We start from the raw sequence: 22,022 nt of genomic DNA on the forward strand, positions 1-22,022 counted from the left end.
GGCCATGTGCTACCCTTCAAGCCGGGAACATCAGGCCACAATTATGCTCTGATGTCGTCAGTACGACCACACACTTCATTAACAAGAGACAATTGCCAGTAAGTCACACAGACCCGTTAAACAGTCTCCAACTAACAACAATAGGCATGGCAAAGAAAGACACGCCACCCTCAATTGGAGATGGGCAGTGGAACCTAGCCTTGGCGTATTGTGTACCTCCCAACAACCTGGAAATAACAATACTTCGAAAAGTTACAAACACTCCTCCCACGTGGATCGTCAAATCCAATTCTCAATGTTTGCCAGCTTGGCCTCATTTCTCTTGCTGGTTAGAATGGCAAATAGTTTTCTATTTTAGCTCAGATCTAGATTCGCAGTAATATGTAGTTCGACGACATGGGTTTCGGCATCCAAAGAGCAGCTGGAATACAGGCATATCCATAGCAGCAGCTATTAAGAAGCCCTGCCCTCCTCATTTCGCATGTGAAGTGGCTTGATATAGTCGAAAAGAAATCCGGGGGACCCTTGGTAAGACACAGAAGCGTATATTACATATCATAAAAAAAAATGGCGCCAAGACATCTCAATCTCAACAGCACTTGACAGACAGGTACCTCGTATATACGGAGTAATAACCATATATGTTTGCATCCCGATATAGAAACAAACTCAGGCCATGTCTTATCAGGGTTGTCATTGGGAGATATCCATCTTGATAGCACTGGAGGGTGTGGCTTTCGAGCTTTGTCAGACAACACATGCTCGTATAGAGCAGGGTGGCATGATGAACTTCTCGAAACAATCTATTTAGCGATGGTTGCATACACACAAGACTGCACAAACCGTCATGGGCTACACGTCACGCAAACTACATTGTCGGCATGTACTGTATGTACAGTAGACTATGTGCTTCTCCAGGCAGACCCCAAGGGTCATGTGTCACTGCATGTGGTACGAGAGACGATCGTGGCGCCTCTTTCGAAGCCCACCCCGGCGAGCTGAAACGCAAGGGAACATGTCAATCATTCGTCCATCGTTGACTCAACCAAGCGTCTTCTTGAGCCGGGCTAGAACGACATTGGCATTAGCCAACGAATACTCCCCCAGCCATCCCTGGCAGTGACAAACAGAGCAAGATCCTATCAAACGTAAGGTAGCTATCTATTCAACGACAATAAACGTTAAACACCAGGGATACGTGGCAAGCAACTGTCCAGCCGCACAACCACCGCCATCAACAATAACAGACCAGACCAGGCCAGGGCACCCCTCAGCCGCGCGACAGCACGAGACCGTCTCCTGCGTCTCAAGAAGATGATTTGCTCGTTGCACAACGAATGATCTTCCTGAGACGCGGCCCCCCCCCCTCCAAGAAAGAGTAAAAGACGCCAGCGGGGATCGCCGGGGTTCTGGTGGCTTTCTGGGATGCGGGATTGGCGATGTGATTGGACGCATCGGGGGGTTGGCTATCGCAATCGGCATCGCATCGCAATTTCAATCCAGCTTTGCAGCGATTTGCTTACTTGTGCATGCATGTCCAGCATGTCCCCTTTCAACACCGCCCCCAACGAAAAAGGAGGGTCTGGAGGGTGGCGAAATTTTATGTTTCAGAAACCTGGAGGCTGCAGCAAAGAACTAAACGGCACTCACGGGTTCCTGCTGTAGCTGGACAGACAGAAACGGGTGATCCTTGCGTGCCCACCGCCGTCAGCACCATGTTTGGGGCCTTTATCGCCACTGCAACGCCAGCTGTATGTAGACGGTCCAGGTCGTTCAGGTCTGGATGCAGGTCCATATCCAGCCAGGCACAGGCTTGTCATACAGTATTAGGTAGTAGTGCTAGCAGTAGTGGCAGGCTTGGTTTGGCGGGTTCGGAGCAATGGTGAATTGCCGTGCCGTGAGCACAGCCAACAGCGTACTCGTATCAAGATCATTTGCCGTGTCTATATTACATCATGATTACTGCTGCTCTTTTTTTTTTCCCCTTTGTTTTACGAACCGTTGAAACAATCCAGGCCCTAAACCCCAAAATATGTTAGTTGTTCATGTTGTTTTGTTTGCTTCGCACGTGCGATGCATGCGACAAACACCACTACGCAAATCGCCTCTCGCCCCCTTTAATCGTGCATATGGGTAATATTACAGGCTTCCATTTGTGTTCTTTTTCGTTTTCGCCACAGATATGCAGTGTTCAGGTTGTAATTAAAATTGTATGGGGAACGGGGCTATTCCGCTTTCGATCCTGCAGGGGTCTGCCACTGCAAGAAGAGCATTTCGATTAGAGATGAAATCCCCCAGGTGTACAAGGCGTAGTTAATAGTACATGCCGCTATTACCACTTTAATTGCCTTACTAGATGGAGATAACGAGCAGTAGTTACTCCGTAGTGCTCCATATCGCTGAATCTCGGAAGAGGATCACAGCCGCCACCGTGGTCCGATTTCCTTTCGAATTTCTCCGAGTCATGAAAACATCAAACTAGCAGAAAAAAAAAAAGACGAGGAAGAAAAGAAAATAAGGCCACGATCCTAATCTCATCTAGCAACGGTAGCTCCCCTAATTAAGACCAGATGGGCCCTGACTAGCACCGCCACCTCAGCGCTGTTTGTCTAATTCTCACTAGAAGAAGCCCCGAGGAAAAAGAAAAGAAAGTTTGGCATAAAAAATTAATAGCTTCAGTTTAGAGAATTTCTAGTAGCAATAGTACGCTCCACGGCACTCGTTCTCGGCGTGAAGCCATCGTATTAAAGTACACGCATCTATTCTCGTCACAATTATCATGGGTATCCTTACAACATTCCATCGCGGCTTAGCTTAATAAAGAAAGACGTAAAAAGGCAGCTAATTAATTCAACACATTTCTCTTATTCAAGGTCGTAGTAGCAGTATGTAGTAGTAGTATATACGTATTTCCATAAGTAATCAGCATGAGAAACTAGATAATCCCGGCGGCGGCCTCCCCGTGATAGCCTCGGCCGAAAGAAAAACAATCGGTTCATTTTAAAGTCCCTTTTTTTTTCCTTTTGCCCTACTACGGTCCTCTCCCCCACACGCCTAGGCCCTTTTTTTCTTTCCCTTCTTCCTAGCCACCCCCCGGCCCTTCGGAAGAGAACGTGAAAATCGAGGAACAATCTTGTCTTGTTTTGCTTTTTTTCTTTTTATACGGTAGTCGCGCAAAGCGCTGATTCTCCGCTAAAAAGTAGTAGTATGCATACCAGCTGAGTACTCCCTACCTCAGAGCCGCCTCTAGCGGGTGTGTAGTGTAGCAATGAACCTTGGCAAACGGAATGCGGCAACGATGGCCGAAAAAAAGAAAAGAAAGAGAGGCCTTGGCATGATCTGAGTGGTTTGCATCGATGAGAAAGAAAGAGAAAGAAAAAAAAAAATGTCCAGGGTTTGTAACGTACCATGCATTCCTTCATCGGATTACATCGATGTAAGTCGGAGATAGGGCCATGTAGGCCCTTTTTTTGCTCTCTTTTCCCTTGTCGCAGCGTGGTATTCCGGAGGCGCAGCGCGAGGCACGAGATTGAATGCGGAACGTAGCACTGGCTGTTCTCTTTGAGCACCTAATAAAACACCTCGCCCCATACTTGTCTCAAATTACAGGCGACCAGTCATTTTTGTTGCGCATCGGACGATCACCCAACAAAGATCATAGCACCAGAATAGCCTAGAAAGGAAAGAGACGAGTGGAACGGAACGAAGAGTTATGAAGTAATAGTAGCAGAAATGCTCAAGGTTTTCATTGCAAACATGTCTATGTTCGCCAAACTAGGCAAAATAAAGTATTCAGATAGTCTCAATCCCGCGTTTCAATCATTGCTCTACCCAATCATATTCCCAAGCCCAAAAGTAAACAGGTCGTCAACATCCCAGGGTATTCCGCGACGCACCCACGAATGCTCCTTGATAGTAATAGTACATGTGTGATCCCTTCCAATTCCTAATCGTCCGATCATGTTTGCCCCCATCCGCCTTCCATAGACGTCGAGTAGATATGCATAAACGCCAAGATGAAATAATAATAAAAAAATAAGAGAAAGGAAAAGTGCCCAGAGTATTACATAGTATTAAGAGAAGAGCGTGTATGAGATTGAATCACAATACAACACAAGCAAGGTCGAAGACGAGAAATAAAAGATGCGCAAGTACCCGCTCGAGCCAGCGAAGACGGTGTGGAGAGCGAGATAAACGCAGCCTGTCAGGTGGCCAAGAGTTGAGAGAATGGTGGAACCTGCGGCTATGTGTTGTGTTGTATTGTATTGTAGAGAAGCTGTTGTTTCTCTGATTAATGCCGATGAGAACAGGGTTGATGATTCGATGTCGACACGCCGTTGAGACCCAGCTCGGTGGGGTTTGTTGTAGCAGCAGGTGTTACTGCGTCTCGGCCGTGGCAGCGAGACATGTCCAGTTCGGGAGAGCGCGTCGCATGTAGATTGTGTGATGTTGCAGCCCCGCTGCGGTAGAGGCATTTGTATTACAGAGTAGTAATGGAGTGGTGACGTGCATCACAGATCCGCTTCGCATAGCAGATGGCTTGCGATTTTCCCTTTGCCGACTGGAACCCTGCGTCACGTCCCCCACGAAGAAGGGGAGTAGAGGCCATTGGGGTTCCGCATCTCAAAATATAAAAAGAAAAGTTGAAAACCTTGTATATATGTGTGTGGAGTTCCGGATAGCCCATGACAGTGTAGCCATTCTTATTCTGAAGTCGAATGATGGTCCTCAGAGAAGCGGCACTCATTTAGGCAGAGGAGGAAGAGGTCGGCTGGGAGGGGGGCCCGGGCAGGGAGGAAGGTGAGAAGGTCGCTGGGCAGGCATTGTGAGGATGTAGAAAGCTGTGAAGCTTGAGAGTTGTGGTGTTGTTGTTGAGGACGGCGGTAGAGGCGGTCCCGTGTAAGTGAATAGGTAGTCGAGTGGACGAGCTTGAGCGAGGTATGCACAGGTGCAAGCAGCAGGTTCAAGTCTGAAAGGCTTTGGGAGGAGGAACTGCAAGATGTCCTTGTTGTTTCTGATGCTGGTGATCTGGAGAGTAGACGGTTTCGTGGAGAGAAGCGAGGGCAAGATGTCCTTATGTATTTTGGAAGCAAAGGCAAATCTGACGAGAGAGAGCGTGCGAGTAGCGCAGGCCAGGGGGGGTCTCTGTTTAGTGCTCGTACTCAGTGGGATTGGGGGGGCGTGCAGCGCTGAGGGGGGTGCGGAGATGCAGAGCGCTGTGCTGCTGAGGTTTGCATTTGGACATACATACGTCAGCCCAGTCTGTCTCGGCGCGAGTACCAGCGGGGCTTGTACCTCTCGAGAAAAAAACCCAGACCGCAAGATGGATGGCAGCCCCCACAAGCCTTCCCGTGTGCCCGTGCTCGATACGGATCAACTCATGCTGGGCGCTTCTCGCAGCTGATGGGCCATCCCTGGCCGTGACGCAGCGGCCAGCCCAGCGGGGCCTGGTAGGAAATTGAAACAGGCACAGGGGGGGAAGCTTTGAGTCGAGCCCTGATCCCTGCTGCTGCTGCTGCTGCTGAGCCCGGGGCCCCTGTCTGGGCGAGGAAAGCATAGCGGTGGGCTTTTTTGATGAGGGCGAGCGAGAAACTCAGACAGCGAGATACGAAACGGTGAGGTGGCTTTTTTTTTTTTTAAACTTGCTGTATTTAGGTTTGTTTTTGGCTTGGTGGTATCGCTGAGCTGGCCTGGTGAAATTGGCAGTCCTCCCTTGCATGCTGAGGCCCAGCGGTACCTACCTAGATAAGGCAAAGCCAAGGCAGTAATGCTACTTGGCTCGTACGAGCGCTCACCGGCGCGGCTGGCGGTGCTGGCGACTGCCTGCCGGTACTCGTACATGCCACCGTAAATCAGTACATACCTGAGCCTGGTGTCAGTTGAATGGCAGGCTGCCGCCTTCCGCCGCTGCTACGCCGGCGCCTCTTTGCGACAAGGCAGCCAGCCGAGGCCGAAGATAGAACGATACACGCATGGACTGATTGACTGGCTGGCTGGTTGGCTGATGGTCTCTTCTCTCTCGCCGAGCCCCTTTCCGTTTCCAGGCCTCTCTCGCCAGTGCAAGACCTGTCACCTCCGCGCAGCCAGTAGCGCGCGTACTCGTAATGACCGTATTACACACTCGCTGGATCGCGCCTTTGCCTCAGACAAGGCCTCGACTGTCCCCGGCGCCCTCTACCTGGCGTGCGAACCCATTGGGAACGGCCACAGGGCCACGTTCGCACTTCTCCGTGCTATCAAACCGGTCAATCAAACATGCCTGGCCCACATCTCCCTCCGTTTCTCCCCTTAACGGAGTGCCCAGCACTTCGGCCCCACCGTATGGAAGCCTTCTGGAAGCCCTCTTGCTTCTAGTGCCAAAATTTGCCATGCTGTGGAGAAAAGGGCTAGCACGTTTCAGCACTTCTGCCCTTCATTTTGCTCGTTCGTTTTTCATGTCGGCGCTCTGGCCACCGCCCGAAGAGGACTGCACAGCCAAAAAATCGTGGGGCACCAGGGCCACTTCTGAAATTGGATGCTCACCCCAGACTGGAGCCATACAGAGCTGAGGCTGCGAAAACGAAATGCTACTAGCATCCATGGCGAATGGTGAGCGATACATTCCGCTCCGTACCGCATGCTACACACGCACGCACATTATACAGTAAGGGAGAGAAAAAAGGGTGCTGTTGAGACGGGGATTGCCTTTTTTTGATGCGGACAATCCCTATTGTGCTCGTCTGGCGGCTGTTTCTTCGTCATTATCCTGCAAAGTGTTCATGCATCTGTGCATGTGTGATTTTTCGCAGTGGCCACATGTATCGCGAATCACACTCGAGACATGCGGGCTGCCACAGCGCCAGAGAAAAAAAAGTGATCAGGTGCCTCGCCAGCAGAGAGCTGCCCCAGCGTCGGCGGGCTTGGCAGCCTGAGACCCCTGCTCGCGTTGGAGCCTCTTGCGCTGGTGGCCCCGTCCCGTAACTCGATGGATATCTGCAGTGAACTACTCGTCGTTGACCGCCAAAATCTCTTCCAGGCGGTAAACAGACGGCTGCTTTGCATGAAAGCAGTGGAGAGGATGGAGCTGCGCTACGAAGCAATGGAAGAAAAAAAAAACCTTCTAGCGCATTTGCTACCCGATTATGGATCTCATGTTGGCTTTTTCTTCTTCGTTTTCTCACAGGCGGTGTCTCAATGCGGCGATGCGGTGTAGATGCGATGCGCATGTCGTCCGAGTGCGACGTCAGAGGGCCAGACTTGGGTGATCTGAAATGCCTGCTTCCTCCTTCTGGATGATCTGCAGGGCTGCCACAGAAGTAGATCGCGATTATTATTATTGCGGGGCGTCGGGCGTTGGACGTCGTCTCTCTTGTCAGCTGCCTGCACGTCAAGACGGTTGGACGTTTTTTACCCTGGCCAGCCATCCATCGGCAAGCTGTGAAACGGTGCCGTCCTGAGAAGCTCAAAAACTGTCTTTTGCTTGTCAACAAGTACCTCTTGGCCTGGTTGAATTGAACTGAGTGTCTCCGATGTAGCATCGTGGCCTGGCGGGCGCTTAGATGCAGTGGCCTGCTCGTGTTGTCCATGCTATCGCCGAGGCTGGGTGCAACCCGATCAAAGAGCTACCCGAGCTGCCTTGAGGCTAAAAACAGCGCTGACCAGCTTGCATTGTCGTTGTTTTTGCGTCTTTCTCCATTCAGAGTCCGGTTATAACACGCCGATTGCAAATGCTACTACAGCAGCAAGAGGATCGCCCACTCCATCCGGGAGGAGACCGAAAATCCCATGCACCACGCATGGCATCACGACTCAAGCGCCTGGCTCGCTTCTCACCGCATTGCGGGACGCTGCAGAGCCGAGAGCTTCGGTCAAGCGTGAACCCATCGGCAATCGGCCTCGTCTCACGGGCAATACGACCAACACAACACAACAAGACGGCAAGAGTGAAATTTTCAGCAAGCCGCCCGAGGCTGTGGTTACGGCAACTCAGCATAGAATGGATCCTGTCCCCCACCCTAGGTCCCGTCTGGTGCTCGTGACCGCCGCCGCGGACCCAGAAATAAGCTAAAAAGATGAAAAGTCGATGATGACATGGACTTTTTGGCGCTGTATGCGTGTGCTTGCTTTGCTGGCCGTTGTTAGCGTGTAATGCGGCGTGTTTAAGAACAGAGTCGCCCGTCATATCAAAGGCGTGCTTGGGGCGAGATGCCCCGTCCGGGTACGGCCATTCACCACGCTCAATTACACGTAGCCAGTACAAAGCTCGTCTCGCCCACCTGGCGCGCTGCAGTCTTGCTCTACTTGAGCCACGTTCTTGGCATCATTCCCACGAACCTGGAGCCGTCTACTCGACTATCCAGTACTTTTGCGCACCAGCAGCAGTCACTTTGTGTGACAGAATGCGTGAGTGTGTGTGCGTGTGTGTGTGTGTCAGCGAGCGAGCGAATGAACTAACACGGCTTCACCCCTGCACGGCCAATCTTGTCCCCCATCGCTGGGCTTCAGCATGCGGCTTGGCTTGGGCATGACTCACATGGCAGCTCCAACATGCGAGTCTGATGCGAACAAGCCGTCACCCAAATGCCCGATTTAGTCAATTTTTCATTGGGGTATGCTCATCAAAAAATCCTAAGATCCCCGCTATACTCTCACTTGAAAGGAAAAAAAAAAAAAAAAAAAAAAGGTGCCCATGCACCGATATTGAAAAACTGTGGGGATGGTCTCTGGCGTTGAGATGTAAGGGATTCTTTTTTTTTTTTCCTTTTTTTTTCCGGATCGTTCATTACCCGCCAGAAAATAGCCCGACCGCGCCCCCAATGGAGCCTAGAATAAAATTACCTGGTATGCTGAACACATGCATCTGTCTATCGATGCACGTTGCAAATTAAAAGTCATTCGCGGCGGGGCAAACGATGAAATCATACTCGCGGCAGGCTCCTTTCTATTCTTGCTTCTTTTGCTCGGTGTGTGCCAGCTGTAGTCCGAGCTAGTATAGCCGGCCTATCTGTACATGTAGGTTGTGAAATTTCCCAACGCGCCCTACCAGCGCAGCCTGGGTAGTTTGCCCAGGATCATCGTGGGCATGGCATGCGTTGGGGCTAGTTTTATTAGCACCTTGCATTTACGTGTTGCTTAGTCTTCACATTTCATCATTTGGACAAAACTGCCGAGCGCCCACGATAACGATCGCCTCCCCAATTTTACTCTCCAGGACCCTTACACCAAAGGACGAAAGGGCAAAAGATAGCCAACGACTGTTCCGTCTGTAAAGTGGATACCGTTTCTGGCACGGGCAAAAAGTTGAGCCTCCGGATATATCCGGGGTCCAGCCCATTCGCCACATCTCCTCTCTCAAGACGATGAATGAGCCTAGAAGGAAAAATAGAATCAACTTTTTTCTAGCCCGAGCCCACCTCACTCAGTAGCAGTAGATGGCAGCGCACGGGGCAGGGAAGATGCCATTCTTGACTCGTGGGCACGCTCTCCGTTATCTCGCAACACAGACCACCACGAGGCGAGAGACATGACAGGGCTGTCGGTAAGTCGGATAAGGCGTCATCCTTTTTGCTCTGGTTGGTGTGTGTCTGAGCCACCCCGCGACGGGTACCTGGCCTAGAGGGGGGGTGCCAGCCTGACAGGCCGTTTCTGAAATTTTTTTGACGTGTGTGGATGGGATAATAGGCTATCATTTGTTGCCTAGTAGGCAGGCAGCCCTGCTTATCAGTTTGGTATTTTTAGCCTCATGTGCTTTATTCGTACTCGCATGTGATGCAAAAGAACGACACACGGCATATTAGAGACAAGACATTTATGGCGTGTTTTTTCTTTTTTTTTTTTTTATCTAAAGCAGATGCTACGCTTCGGTGCTGTGATCCTACTTCAATGTCTCATTCATTTACTCGACATTGGTAGCAGTGGTACGAGGATGTTAGACGTACGATGACAACAGGGTATGGATTAGAAAGCATCACGGGAATAAGGCTGTTTCGGCATCTGCTGAACCCGCCAGCCCTTTGAATTTATTTCGGTTTTTCTTACCTTTTTTCTTTTCGTGCCGAACGCTAGACTAGTTCCTACCTGTTACTTACTTGCTGCTAGCATGTAAGAGAAAAAAAGGGCACGCAAGTCTCACCTTTCTTTGACAGATCGGCAGTCGGTGTGCTTTGGGCTAGAGCGCCGCTAGTTTAGCTGGCCAAAAGAAGGATTCAAGCCCTTGGACCGGTAATGCTCCTTTCGTAAATAGAAACCAAGAGCAGCAATCACGGAGGATGCCTCGTGCAGAGCCCGACCGACAGCCAAGTGTTTTGTAATAGGGTAGCATCGCCATCATATCATGACACCGACCACCACACGCAATCCTCAGCCAATGACTGTTTATAGTATCCGCAGGATTCGCCTTGCAGGAAGGAATACCTTAGTATACTGCAGCAAACCACTGCATGCATGCATACACTGCTTCGCACCAGGGCTCCGTATTTACGCACGTGCAGCCTCTTTTTCCTCCCTAGTGCCGTGGCAGCGTTCGAGCTAAAAGCTGGGCAGCGCTGTTCGTGATATCGCTTGGCTCGACGCTGTCTCACCACTAGCGCTCCTCTTAATCTCCCAAAGCGGCATCAGCCGAATCGGCACCAATTTGCCTCTCTCTCTCTCTCTCTCTCTCTCTTACAAGCACAAAACACCACAGCACTACAGTTCACCGCTGTTTCGAGTTGATCGAGCCAGCGGGCGGACTCTTGTGCCGTGCTAGCGGTGTTTGAAATTTTTTTTTTTCTCCCTTTGTGCCGAAGTATAATACTAATAGAGGCTTGATTTGCCCTACGGTGGCTACACCCCCCTCCCTTCTAGAAGAACAACAGCCCTTGGCGCGAGTAGGACAGGCGTGTCGGAGATGCAAGACAAAATTACGTGCGGAGAGCAGGAGTTCGATACGACAGATCATGACGCTGAGATGCAGGTCTACGCCGAATGACTGAATCAGTGGTGACCTTTTGTCGTTTCAGCAGTGTCTAGCTAACATGAAACAGGCAGTCAGTCACACGCTCTCTTCTCTCCCACTCGATCTGCCGTTTGATTGTCTTGTGTATTTCAAATACATACATACCTGTAAATACAGGGAACCGCAGTGAATTGTAATCCACCGTAATCATCAGCGTAAAAGACGGAATATTTGTCAATAAATCGCCGGTGGGCTGGCGCCGGAGGGAGGACTAAAATTAGGTTGATTTGATGATAGCTCCGTACGAACCGTAAGATTCAGATAATCGTGGCTAAATGGGCTACAAGTAAAAAAGACTTTTTACACCGCTATCTACAATCCTTTTTTTTTTTTTTTTTTTGCTAGGTGATTTTTTTTTTCTCTTTCCTGTTGGGAGACATACAAGTAAAGCTAATTCCTTGCTCGTTTGCAATTGACTTTTTTTCTTCCCGTTCCTCTTAATGACCTGTGGCTTCTTCCATTCCCCTTCGTGAGCCCGTCCTTCGCCCCTATGCAGGTACCTCGAAACCTTCCTCACCTCCCTGCCCGAGCGACTATTCCCTCACGGTGCTTCGACAACCTACCAGGTAGTGCTATCTTCTGCCTTTCTGACACATCACCTCTCGCGAACCACGGCTCATTTTAAATTGCCAGCAACATTCTGCCAGGAACAGGCACAGCGCAGCAAGCCACATTCCAGCGCCCGTCGCACGCTTCGTGTTTTGCCACCTCCTGAGACGCTCGGCGCGCGCATTTAAGCTTCCGTTTATTGCAAGTAACACGTAGCCTAGTATAAACTGCTAACAGTATATAGAGGCAGATCTCGCCAAGTAAGCAGAGGGTAGCATCGCCCCAAGCCCTATCAAAATCGATGTGTCAAATCAGAGGACAGCGTGCAGCGTCGACCACCAAGCAAAACGGCGAGCGTTGACACGGCTACCGCTAGTCTGCAGGCCCTGGCCCTCGCTCCTCCAGCTGTCGCTCCAGCCCAGCCAGCCCTCCAGGGGTCGGTTTCCAGCCCTCTGGGCCTCGTCCTAGCGCAAACCGGCGCCTGCCAATCACCGCGCTGAGCCGGCCCTCCGCATTTTCCGAACCAGTGCTGAAGCTTTTTGCCATGCCGCCCTGCTTTTGCGCGGTACCTGAACTCGTTGTTACGAGCACCACCTGCACTAGCACTAGCAGCAGCAGCATCTCTTGCTGCGATATGCTTTGCTTAGGCCGTCGGGCCGTCGAATCGTTCCATTTCCCTTCGATTGAGAGTTCAGCACGACATCCAATCTCTCTCTCCTTTTCTCCTTTTCTCCTTTTCATTTTATTAAGCTTTGGCTGGCTGTGCTGTTGGTTCGACAACAAAAGCTTGGCAGCTAGGCGACGCGGCGAGGCCGTCAACATACATGTACTTGCCCGCTTATCTCGTACCTGGTGCGACGCGCTGCAGTTCACCATGCTAGCCCCCAATGGATGAACTGGTCGGCAAGTATATTGTTGGTACGAAGCATCTGCGACATGGATTTACTCAAGCTACTGCACAACTGCCATCTACACTGAGTCAGCTGGCTCGCCGTGCATGGTAGGATTAACAGCTCGGCCCTGGTCCATCGTCAGATGATCACTGCCGTGGTTGCGGGGATCCTTGCGTCCTTGCGACTTTGCTGATGCCAGCTCGATCTGTCAGACAGACACCACCCTGCTGGGCATTGCGAGACAGCTTGTGCTCTGGGGACCCTCTGCGATGCTCGCATTGTGCAATCCAGGTCATCGGGCGCTCGTCAGGCAGGGGGATCCTCATGATGCTCAGCCTTGTCTTGAGGGTGAAACCGCTCTACTGGGTCATCCATCTCGCGACAGGGCATGGAGCTGCCAGCGACGGCTGAGCGCGCCCGCAGCTGCAGGAGGATTTCGGCACTATGCCCAATAACACACCTGCATACCTACGGTGGACGGCTCTGGGACGAGTCAATGTCGCTAAGGCAGCACATCGCTGCGGCCACACGATGCGACGGCGGGTGCTCCCTCACGAACCCTCGTCTCCAGCCGCACGGCAACCCATCTTGCCGTACCAAACACAGCCACGCGCATACGAAGTACTGTAGCTGAAAGCTGAATGGGGGCTTCTTGGCAAGCAGAGCCTTGTGAGGATGCAATGCGCTGGCCGTGCCGCTCGCCTGCGGTCAGTCACCGCATCCTTCATTATGCGGCTGCCCGGCATGCTGATTATTGATCGTTTGGGTTATCACCAAACACCACCACCACCACTACCCAACTTACTAGTACTGTTACTAATTGTATAGTATCCTGTGGCGTGTGTGTTGTTATAATTATAGTATTGTTGAGTGCCCAGCCTACATGGCGCATACTACCCATACAACCCGCATTGCATAGAGTACAGTATCATTACTGCTCTCCTCCCACGCCATACTTGTTGTACCTGTAATACGCGAGACACACCTGCCGTTTTCTCTCCCGGCTCAATTCTAGCCATGTCACCTGTTTCTTCCTGTTGATTAACGGCTGACGCAGCGCCTTTCAACGAAAATCCGGCTCGCTCGGCGATGGAATGCACGGAGCCGATCTACAGTTACTGTCGCTGTAACGGTGTCAGCAAGGCGCGCGCGGCCGCCGGAGCGTCTCGGAAACGAGAGTTTTGGGTGAATCTTGACGCCTTAATCGTGTAATTGCTGATTAAAATCGGGCAAAAAAAAAAAGCACAAAACTATACGCCGCTAGTCGTATGAATTCTCAATAGGTACTGCTAGCTCCTGTGAGGTGGAGTTAAGAACGATTGAATGAATGAATGCCGCGCTCGAAACCGTTCCTTTTCTATTTGCCCAAATTGTTCAGCCGGCGCGCAGTGACCAAGAACGCTCCACCAACGAGAATCTTCCCGTCAAGCCACCAAATCCCACGTGGAAGACAGGGGTGCTGTGGCTTTTCAAGCGAACCCCCTGGCGATCGCCGGGCCAGCGATGGGATGCCACACCTCGCCTCTTTCCAGCAAATAGCAGGCGCTGCTGGTTGGGGTAAGATCCAAGGCGCTGGGGAACGAACGGAAAAGCGTGTGATGTTGTGCACGGAAAGGGCTTTAGAGTTTCGCGGTCTCTTGCCTAGCACTCAGGCACCTTTGGTAGTTTGGAATTTTTGAAATGAACAGGCAACCGTTTGTGACGGTCGAGAGATGCTTTGGCGGTGCGGGGATTGTCGGACCGCTGGGAAAGTCAAGATTGTTCGGCTAATTCGTCTCCTTCGTGGCTGGATATCGATTGCTGGACGTGTCTGCTTCTTGCTACGGAGTACGGAGGACCTGTGGACGACACACGATCCGATTGAGCCGTGAGTGGTTCGAGCTCTGTCAAGTATACATTGCTATGTACAATGAAAGTCGGTGGTTGAAAGTATCGGGGTACAAGGCAGTCCCGTCCATCGGGAGCATCCACGGATGAAGGGATAATATAACATTCGACTACTACCCTAAACTGAGATGAGTCGTTTCGCGCCGTCGTCGCATTGACTTTGGTAGTGGTGGTGCCCCTCATTCTCAGGCGTGGGAGATATGACGACAGCGAGCGGAGAAGCAAGTCCGGCGTTGATACTAGCATCGCCCTATATTGATACAGCCAGCCATCCGCTCCCGTCGCTACTTTACTCGCATGTACAAAACACAATTAAGCTGATCATGTCATCATACATATTCGAATCACCATAAAGTGGGCAGATCGTGGAGAAGGGCCGTGCGATTTAGAGCGCGGTGCTGCCGCTTTTACAGGGTAAGTCATTGACTCAGCGGGGCCGTAGAGCTTTCCGTGAGAGTCACGAATACGGAGAGTGTGCGGCCTTGACTCGTATTGGCAAAGGATGGAGGAAGACTCAGGATGCCGTTGCATTCGATTCAACGCAAAGGAGCTGCAGCCTTGGCATCGATGAGTTTTGACGATTGCTCGCTTCGGCATCGGCACAGTGATCCTCCGGTAAACTCTATCTGATGGTATGCTGCTTGGTGCTCTGAAGGATTGTGAAGCCGCGCTGCTGCATTAGCCTGCAGCCACGGCCTTCGGTTTGGTGATGGCTTCAGCTTCTGCCTCTGCCAACTGAGGGGAGAGCCCGCTAAGAGGGTGTGGCGCGCGGGTCCCTGTGTGGCCGAGATGAACACCATCGCACACCACGGTCTAGGACTGCCAGCACAGCTTCAGCTCGAGAGCCCGCTGGAGCTACACCTGCGGCCAGGGGTCTGGAGGATGGACTCGCTTGTCGTGTCTGACAACGCATCGTCGAGACACGGAGGAGGGTGCGGAGTGCAGCAAGGTACGCGAGAAAAGAGGCTGGACAGAAAAGGGAACGGTACTTGCGCCCAATGTACCTCCCAAGATCCACGTATCTTGGGGTTCTGTCATGCGAGCAACGATGCCGTACATCACATTGTGCATTGCATAGCTCGCGCGGTATTCTCGGCAAACCAGCGCTCGACAATTTGCTCTTTTCTTCCCGCGCACCTGCAAACCCCTCTGCGGGGGCTATGCATGCCCCAAAGTCTTGGCCTTGTAGATTTTTTTTTTAATTGCTCGATGCTACACAGGCGCGAACAAACCGTACGATGGACGCCTGTATGCATGTCAATTGCATTTTTGGCCTTCTACCTGCCATGTTCGACCCTCTACCCTGGCACTGCAGAGGCTGCCGCCAGCCAAATCTACCTGGTAAAAATGCAATACATGGGGATATTTGGCCCAGCATGTCTTACGATAGCCGCCGAGATGTTGCGGCGCTCGGCCGTATCTCAACAACACCAGCCGTCCGCCGCCCATCGTAGCCGCCTGCGACCTGTTGCCGCGACCTGCGCATGAAAACAGACTGGAGAATATGACCCAAAGAAGTTGCGGTGACGTGACGTGCTGCACCAATGACTCGTTGAAATGAGAACATGCCACCTCATACACAGCAAAATGCGCACATGATCCATTGATCCGAAATACCCTTGCTCAGCTACTGTGCGTTATCTCGAACTGATGAAAATGATAGATATCAAAAACACACACAGCAGAGCGACAACAAAGACGGAGCAAATATGCAGAATTATGCAAGCTAGATGGCCAGAGGCAGCTCCCGTCGCTCGGCACGGCCAATCAGACGCGACGCGGCCTTGTCGTTTCGCCTCACGTGGTGAGTCGAGACGAGGCAATTAATCAATCACGGCCCGGGCTGCTCTCGTTGACGGGCCAATCACGGCGCTTGGTATATTAAATGATACCCTTGTGAGTTACATACAATGAATAGCCAGCCGGTCTGAAAGGCGCTTTTCAGCCTATGGTACGGAGCACCTGGGAAACAACTGGCCAAGATCTAGACTCTCACCTGAGGGAAGAAAGAGAGGAGACCCCTTCAACATCAGACACGGGAATGACATTTTGGCAGGGCGGGAATTAATTTAGCCTGTCCTGACCTGACGTGCCAGGTCGATAGGTCCAGAGTGGACGATTTTTGCTGCTAACAGTATAACCTCCGCACATATCGCCAATTTTTTTTTGTTGAGCTGGGGGGGCCAGTATTTGATAGCTTCCTTCTCCACCATTTCATATACAGGTGCAGGTAGGTCGGTGTAGGTATAATACGGAGGCAAGGGAAGCGGGATGGCCCGTTTGAAACGTTTGAAGATGAGCATGGGTGCGATAACAGATGGTTTGTTGATCCATTGTCCGGTTGAACCGAGGCATGTTGAGCATGTCAACCCATCAATTCTTATTACTTGAAAAATAGTAGGGCTACCCGGACGTTATGAAACAGCACGACATGTGGTAGGGGACCTCTCAAACGCAGCCATGGACCCGTTATGATGTCAGTATTTGCCCAGGGTCTCTGATCTGACCCGGAGCTTTTATGCCATGATAGCGAGTGCATTGATACTAGTAGATTTGACGTCCTCGTAGATTTGACGTCCTCGTGGCATTTGCATAGCATTGCTCAGCTTGAGCGCTCAAACTTGCCTGTGTGGCATGAGCTTGATTTAACGCAGTTTCTGCAATGCCATAAAGGGCCGTGTAGCGATGTGCGCCGCAAAACAGTTAATGTGTTAATATGCGAAGCTGTCTATGACAAAGTCCGCAAATAGTGGTTTCAGCTTCAGGTATTCAGTATACACGATACTAAATGGCATTATCAAATGCCGACTCTTCCTTTCTCTTCTTCTTCTTCTTCTTCTTCTTCACTTTCAGCCACCCCCCCCCCCCCCCCCCCCCCCCCTCTTCTGCTCTCGCTTCGATCATGCAGCATCCTCGCCTACCGGAATCTGAGTTGACGTGATCCAGTTCTCCATCTTGGCCTGGCCCCCAAGGTTCTGCTGCGCCGTCCTGGCTTCTTTCTTCTTGACGATCAAACAGAGCACGCGGCCGTAAATCGCGAACCCTTCATATGACACGTCCATTGCGAGTTTCTTCTTGTAGTCGTCGTGGAACTGCCCCTCTGACTCTGAGGCGGGCGGTTTCACAGGGCCCCTGAGGCGTTTTGGTCGGCGGCTGTCGGAGTCGACATCAATAACCGCGGCGTCGTCGCCGCCGTCTTCAGAACCTTCGAATTCATCATCGTCATCCTCATCGTCTTCGATAGTGTTGCTCCTTTGGCGCTTTGCCTGCCGGCGGGTGTTGGCCGAGGGGATATCGCTGAGAGCGATGCCTTCGTTGTCGCTGTCCTCTTCGATGCGAATTGGTGCAAAATCACTGGCATCGACGTCGATAGGACTGGAATTTGTTTCCGCTATAAGCTTGGATGCGTTGGACTGTATTGCAGATGGAGCTTTATCGTGGAAGAATTTGTGTTTTGAGAGTAGAGAGTGTCGCGTGCTTGTTTCCATCAAGAACATGGAAATCTCAAAGTCGTCTGCCAGCAAGTTAGGATCTCTACTTTTGCTCATTCCAAGTAATAATGTATTGAAAGAGACAGCGAGAGAGAGAGAGAGAGAGAGAGAGAGAGAGGAAATATACCCTTTACGATGACATCCTTAATTGTCTTCTTTTTTGCGCTCTTCTTCTTACTTCTTTCTTTCTCTTCACGGAGCTTGGGTATCACGAGCGGCCGGATGGCTTCGATGACCTGTGGGAGAATTGGGTTTCGCGGATTAAGTAGCCATGACTGTGCTAGTGCCGGATTGTCCAAGTATATCCTGCATTCAAGAACGGAATATTTTGTGATTCTCAGATACCGGCGTATGGGCGCCATTCTGTTTCTCCCAGCCTTTTATATACTACAACAGCTACCGTGAGAGCGTGAACGTTGAGAAAAGGGAGCTGTCAACGCTCGCGCTTCATTCGCCAGTGATGTAATCGAGGCTCTGCCCCACGCCGTCCACTAAAAAACAGGGTCCAAGGCCGCTGTAAAGCTCCCGCCATAGCGGCCAATTGGAGCCGTGGATCGCAATTGGCGCGGGGTGTGGTGGCATGTCGCGAGATATTAGCTGCTAGAAGGAAAAAAAAACCTTCATTTTCTTGGAATCGCCGTGACAAAAACGCCAATTACGCCGCATTCTGCCCAGTGGAGGCCCCAAGGCCCAGCGCGTACCAGTCATCCGGCATGGTCTTGGTACGAAAATGTCAAAGTCATGGAAATCGACACTGAGGCTGCCCCGCTCAAGCTTCCCGTAGGCTGGCTCTACACAGCGCAGTTTCAAGATGATAGTGCTAACCTCTGATGACTAGAGCTCGACCGAATCCAAAGTTCCAACAGCAACTCCTGCGCGACTGTACCGATGGGTTTTATAAGTGGCAGACAGACAATAGACCCAAAGAGAACCCGTTTGTGCTTCACGATGGCCCGCCGTACGCCAACGGACCGCTCCATGCCGGTCATGCGATCAATAAGATTCTCAAGGACATGATCAATAGGATACAGGTGCAAGGAGGCCGGCGCGTTATGTACAGACCGAGTTGGGATTGCCATGGCCTTCCCATTGAGATGAAAGCTCTCGGCGAGAGTGGTACAAAGGGACTGAGCCCGCCTAAGATTCGGGAGTCTGCGAGGCGCCTGGCAAGCAAGACGATTCTGGACCAGATGAAAGGATTCCAGTCGTTTGCAGTCGCGTCAGAATGGGACAACAAATGGACTACCATGGACCGGGCCTTTGAGATCCGACAGCTTCGTGTGTTCCAGAAGATGGTCCGCAGCGGCCTCATATATCGCAAGCACAAGCCGGTTTATTGGTCAATTTCGTCACGCACGGCTCTGGCGGAAGCAGAGTTGGAGTATCGCGACGATCATGTGTCTACTGCCGCCTATGTTAAATTCCCCGTCATGTCTGATTGGAGCTCAATTCCTGGATTGAGCGAGTTCAAAGGACAACTGTATGCTGCTATCTGGACAACCACCCCCTGGACGCTTCCTGCCAATAAGGCCATCGCCGTGCACGACGAACTCGAATATGCGATATTGCAAGTTGGGAATGACGGACTCTTGGTCGCAGAGAGCCGTGCCGAGGAAGTGCAAAAGAATATACCTTCCGCAGTGCTCGTTGCGAAATCGATTCCTGGTTCACAGCTAAAGGGTCTACTATATCGGAATAAGCTGAGGGGCGCTTCGTCTTCCTTGCAGCCCATTGTTCATGCTGATTTTGTTTCTGCTGATTCGGGAACTGGTCTGGTTCACATGGCACCTGGACATGGACAAGAGGACTACCAAGTGTGCTCGGCGTTGGACATTGAGGCTTTTGCACCTATTACGGATGAAGGCTATTTTACTCCTGAGGCTTACCCGGACGACCCTGAAAAACTTACTTCTGCCCCGTCTATTCTTGATGGCGGAAGTCAAGCTGTGCTGGACCTGGTTGGAGAGGATGTGCTTTGGACTCATAAACTTCAACACAAGTACCCGTACGATTGGCGCACAAAGAAACCTGTCGTTATTCGCGCTACAGCACAATGGTTCGCAGATGTTGGAAGCATCAAGGAAGACGCCTTACAAGCGTTGAGCAAGGTGCGATTTGTCCCAGAGTCTGGCAAGGTTCGTCTAGAAAGCTTTGTCAAAGGTCGGAGTGAATGGTGCATATCCAGACAGCGGTCTTGGGGAGTACCCATTCCGGCTCTTTACGATGAGACTGGAAACGCGGTCATGACGGATGAATCAATCGAGCACATAATTTCTGTTATGGAGCAAAAGACATCGGATGCTTGGTTCTCAGACAGCCCAGATGATGCGGCGTGGATTGCACCATCGCTAAAAGGAAAATATCGCCGCGGAACTGATACAATGGACGTCTGGTTTGATAGCGGAAGCAGCTGGACAGAGATTGGACGTCCTGTGGATGTCTATCTTGAAGGCTCGGACCAGCACCGAGGCTGGTTCCAGTCAAGTTTGCTGACATTTGTGGCCGCTCAAACAGCAGATGGCAAGTCTGGAGCTGATATTGCTGCGCCATTTGGAACACTCGTTACACACGGCTTTACACTTGATGCGCAGGGTAAGAAGATGTCAAAGTCTCTGGGGAATACCATTGGTCCTGGTGAAATTATGGAAGGCAAGCTTTTGCCGCCCTTGAAGAACAAAGGGAACGATAATGTCACACGGTATGATGCGCTTGGCGCCGATGCCTTGCGACTCTGGGCAGCAAGCAGTGACTTTACGTCTGACATCCTGGTGGGAGCATCCATCTTGCAACCGATACATAGTGCACTGATCAAGTACCGGACGACTTTGAAGATGCTGCTTGGGTCACTGCATCAATCCGCGCTCCAGGCACCGTTGACAAAGCTCGACCAGATTGCCATTTTGCAGCTTCAGGAGGTTATGGCCCAAGTGTGGGAGGCATATGGCAACTACGAATTCCACAAGGCTACGGGACTGATTAACCGATGGATTGCGACGGACCTCTCTGCATTTTACCTGGAGGCGCTGAAGGATCGTCTCTACTGCGGTGACGGGGGCGGTGTTTTGGTGCCCATCTTGATCGGATTCTTGCGAATGCTGTCACCGATAACGCCGATGCTGGTGGAGGAAGCCTGGTCTCACCGGCCAACATGGATGGCAGAAGATTTGTAAGTTGCGTCTGCAAATGATTTCTCATCGCTGGTGCCTGGAGGACTTTTTTTTTTTTTTCTCTAACAAGAAGCTAACCCCCCGCAGGTCATTCGAAAATCCGGCACGGCAACTTTATAACTCACGTGTGATTGATGGCGCGCGCCTGACGATGGATCAGGCGCAACTACGCCTGGACTTGCCTATCCTGTCTGCCGTGCACGACGCAGTCAAGGCGGGGTTGGAGCAGGGCCGAGAATCGAAAGCCCTCGGCAGCTCGCTCCAGTGCTCTGTGAACATATCTGTGAATGATGACCGACTGGCGGCCGTTTTGGCGGAGTACCTAGACGAACTGGACGTCATGTTTGTGGTGTCATCCGTGGAGTTGAACAGCTCCCTTTCGCTTGAGAGTCACGACTGGTGCTATTCAAAGGAATTTACAGTGGATGGCGTACAAGGCGTGGTGCATGTGCTACCGCCAAAGGGACACAAGTGTTCCCGGTGCTGGAAATACACTGCTGAAGAGGAGGATGGGTTGTGTGGACGATGTGATGAAGTTGTGGCAGCCTGATGTGTGCCCTGTAGATCTTCTTTTTCTAGAATCTGTATAGTATACGGAGTGCATATGCATGGGTATATTAGTAGGTTAGTGGGTGCCTGGTATAAATCTCGCCGGATAATGATTGTACGATAGATATGCGTTGCATAGAGAAATAAAGATTAAAGTACTACTAGAAATTTAAGTGAAATAAATGAAACGAATATTGCAGGAATAATTCGATGAGTTTGCAAAAGTTGGTGATGCATGCTTGCCAAAAAAAAAAAAAAAAAAAAAAAAAAAATAGGCTTCTGACGTGACGAGATGGCGCGCTGGTGCATGATTTTATGTGTGATTTGCACCACTCCATGCACGATCAAGTGTGTCAGTGACATGCCCGGCACTAAGAAAACCGGATCTCATCTCCAAAGCAGGGACAGGCCCGCCGCGCAGTCGCCAGATTTGATTTGATTTGATTTGATTCACGCAAAATTGGAGATTGGAGGCCCCAAAACCCGAGCTTCAGCCGCAAAGGGCCCCCAA

At 51.2% G+C, this 22,022-nt stretch overlaps 5 protein-coding genes across 5 annotated transcripts; 2 read left to right on the forward strand and 3 right to left on the reverse strand.

Annotated features, from left to right (window-relative positions):
• Positions 1–4,073: 4,073 nt before the first annotated feature.
• On the reverse strand, positions 4,074–4,475 carry TrAFT101_005668 (uncharacterized protein; the record flags this gene model as incomplete). The annotated part of the gene is made up of 1 exon (XM_066127555.1): positions 4,074–4,475. The coding sequence occupies one exon, from the start codon at positions 4,473–4,475 to the stop codon at positions 4,074–4,076; it is 402 nt and encodes a 133-aa protein (XP_065983666.1).
• A 2,103-nt stretch (positions 4,476–6,578) lies between these two features.
• On the forward strand, positions 6,579–8,047 carry TrAFT101_005669 (uncharacterized protein; the record flags this gene model as incomplete). Its single annotated transcript, XM_066127556.1, has 2 exons — positions 6,579–6,588; positions 7,680–8,047. 2 exons carry the CDS (start codon positions 6,579–6,581, stop codon positions 8,045–8,047), a joined length of 378 nt encoding a protein of 125 aa, XP_065983667.1.
• A 5,004-nt stretch (positions 8,048–13,051) lies between these two features.
• TrAFT101_005670 (uncharacterized protein) lies at positions 13,052–14,550 on the reverse strand (the record flags this gene model as incomplete). The annotated part of the gene is made up of 1 exon (XM_066127557.1): positions 13,052–14,550. One exon carries the CDS (start codon positions 14,548–14,550, stop codon positions 14,170–14,172), a length of 381 nt encoding a protein of 126 aa, XP_065983668.1. The 3' UTR covers positions 13,052–14,169.
• A 1,550-nt stretch (positions 14,551–16,100) lies between these two features.
• TrAFT101_005671 (uncharacterized protein) lies at positions 16,101–18,173 on the reverse strand. Its single transcript, XM_066127558.1, has 2 exons — positions 17,923–18,173; positions 16,101–17,818 (listed from the first exon to the last, which is right to left on the reverse strand). Exons 1-2 carry the CDS (start codon positions 18,155–18,157, stop codon positions 17,205–17,207), a joined length of 849 nt encoding a protein of 282 aa, XP_065983669.1. The 5' UTR covers positions 18,158–18,173; the 3' UTR covers positions 16,101–17,204.
• Positions 18,174–18,367: 194 nt separating this feature from the next.
• Positions 18,368–21,711, forward strand: TrAFT101_012026 (uncharacterized protein). The gene is made up of 3 exons (XM_024901908.2): positions 18,368–18,575; positions 18,634–20,961; positions 21,050–21,711. Exons 1-3 carry the CDS (start codon positions 18,526–18,528, stop codon positions 21,510–21,512), a joined length of 2,841 nt encoding a protein of 946 aa, XP_024760165.1. The 5' UTR covers positions 18,368–18,525; the 3' UTR covers positions 21,513–21,711.
• The last annotated feature ends 311 nt before the right edge of the window (positions 21,712–22,022 follow it).

Source organism: Trichoderma asperellum, chromosome 3 (assembly GCF_020647865.1).
Source record: "Trichoderma asperellum chromosome 3, complete sequence".
In the NCBI taxonomy this organism is placed as follows: Eukaryota; Fungi; Ascomycota; class Sordariomycetes; order Hypocreales; family Hypocreaceae; genus Trichoderma; species Trichoderma asperellum.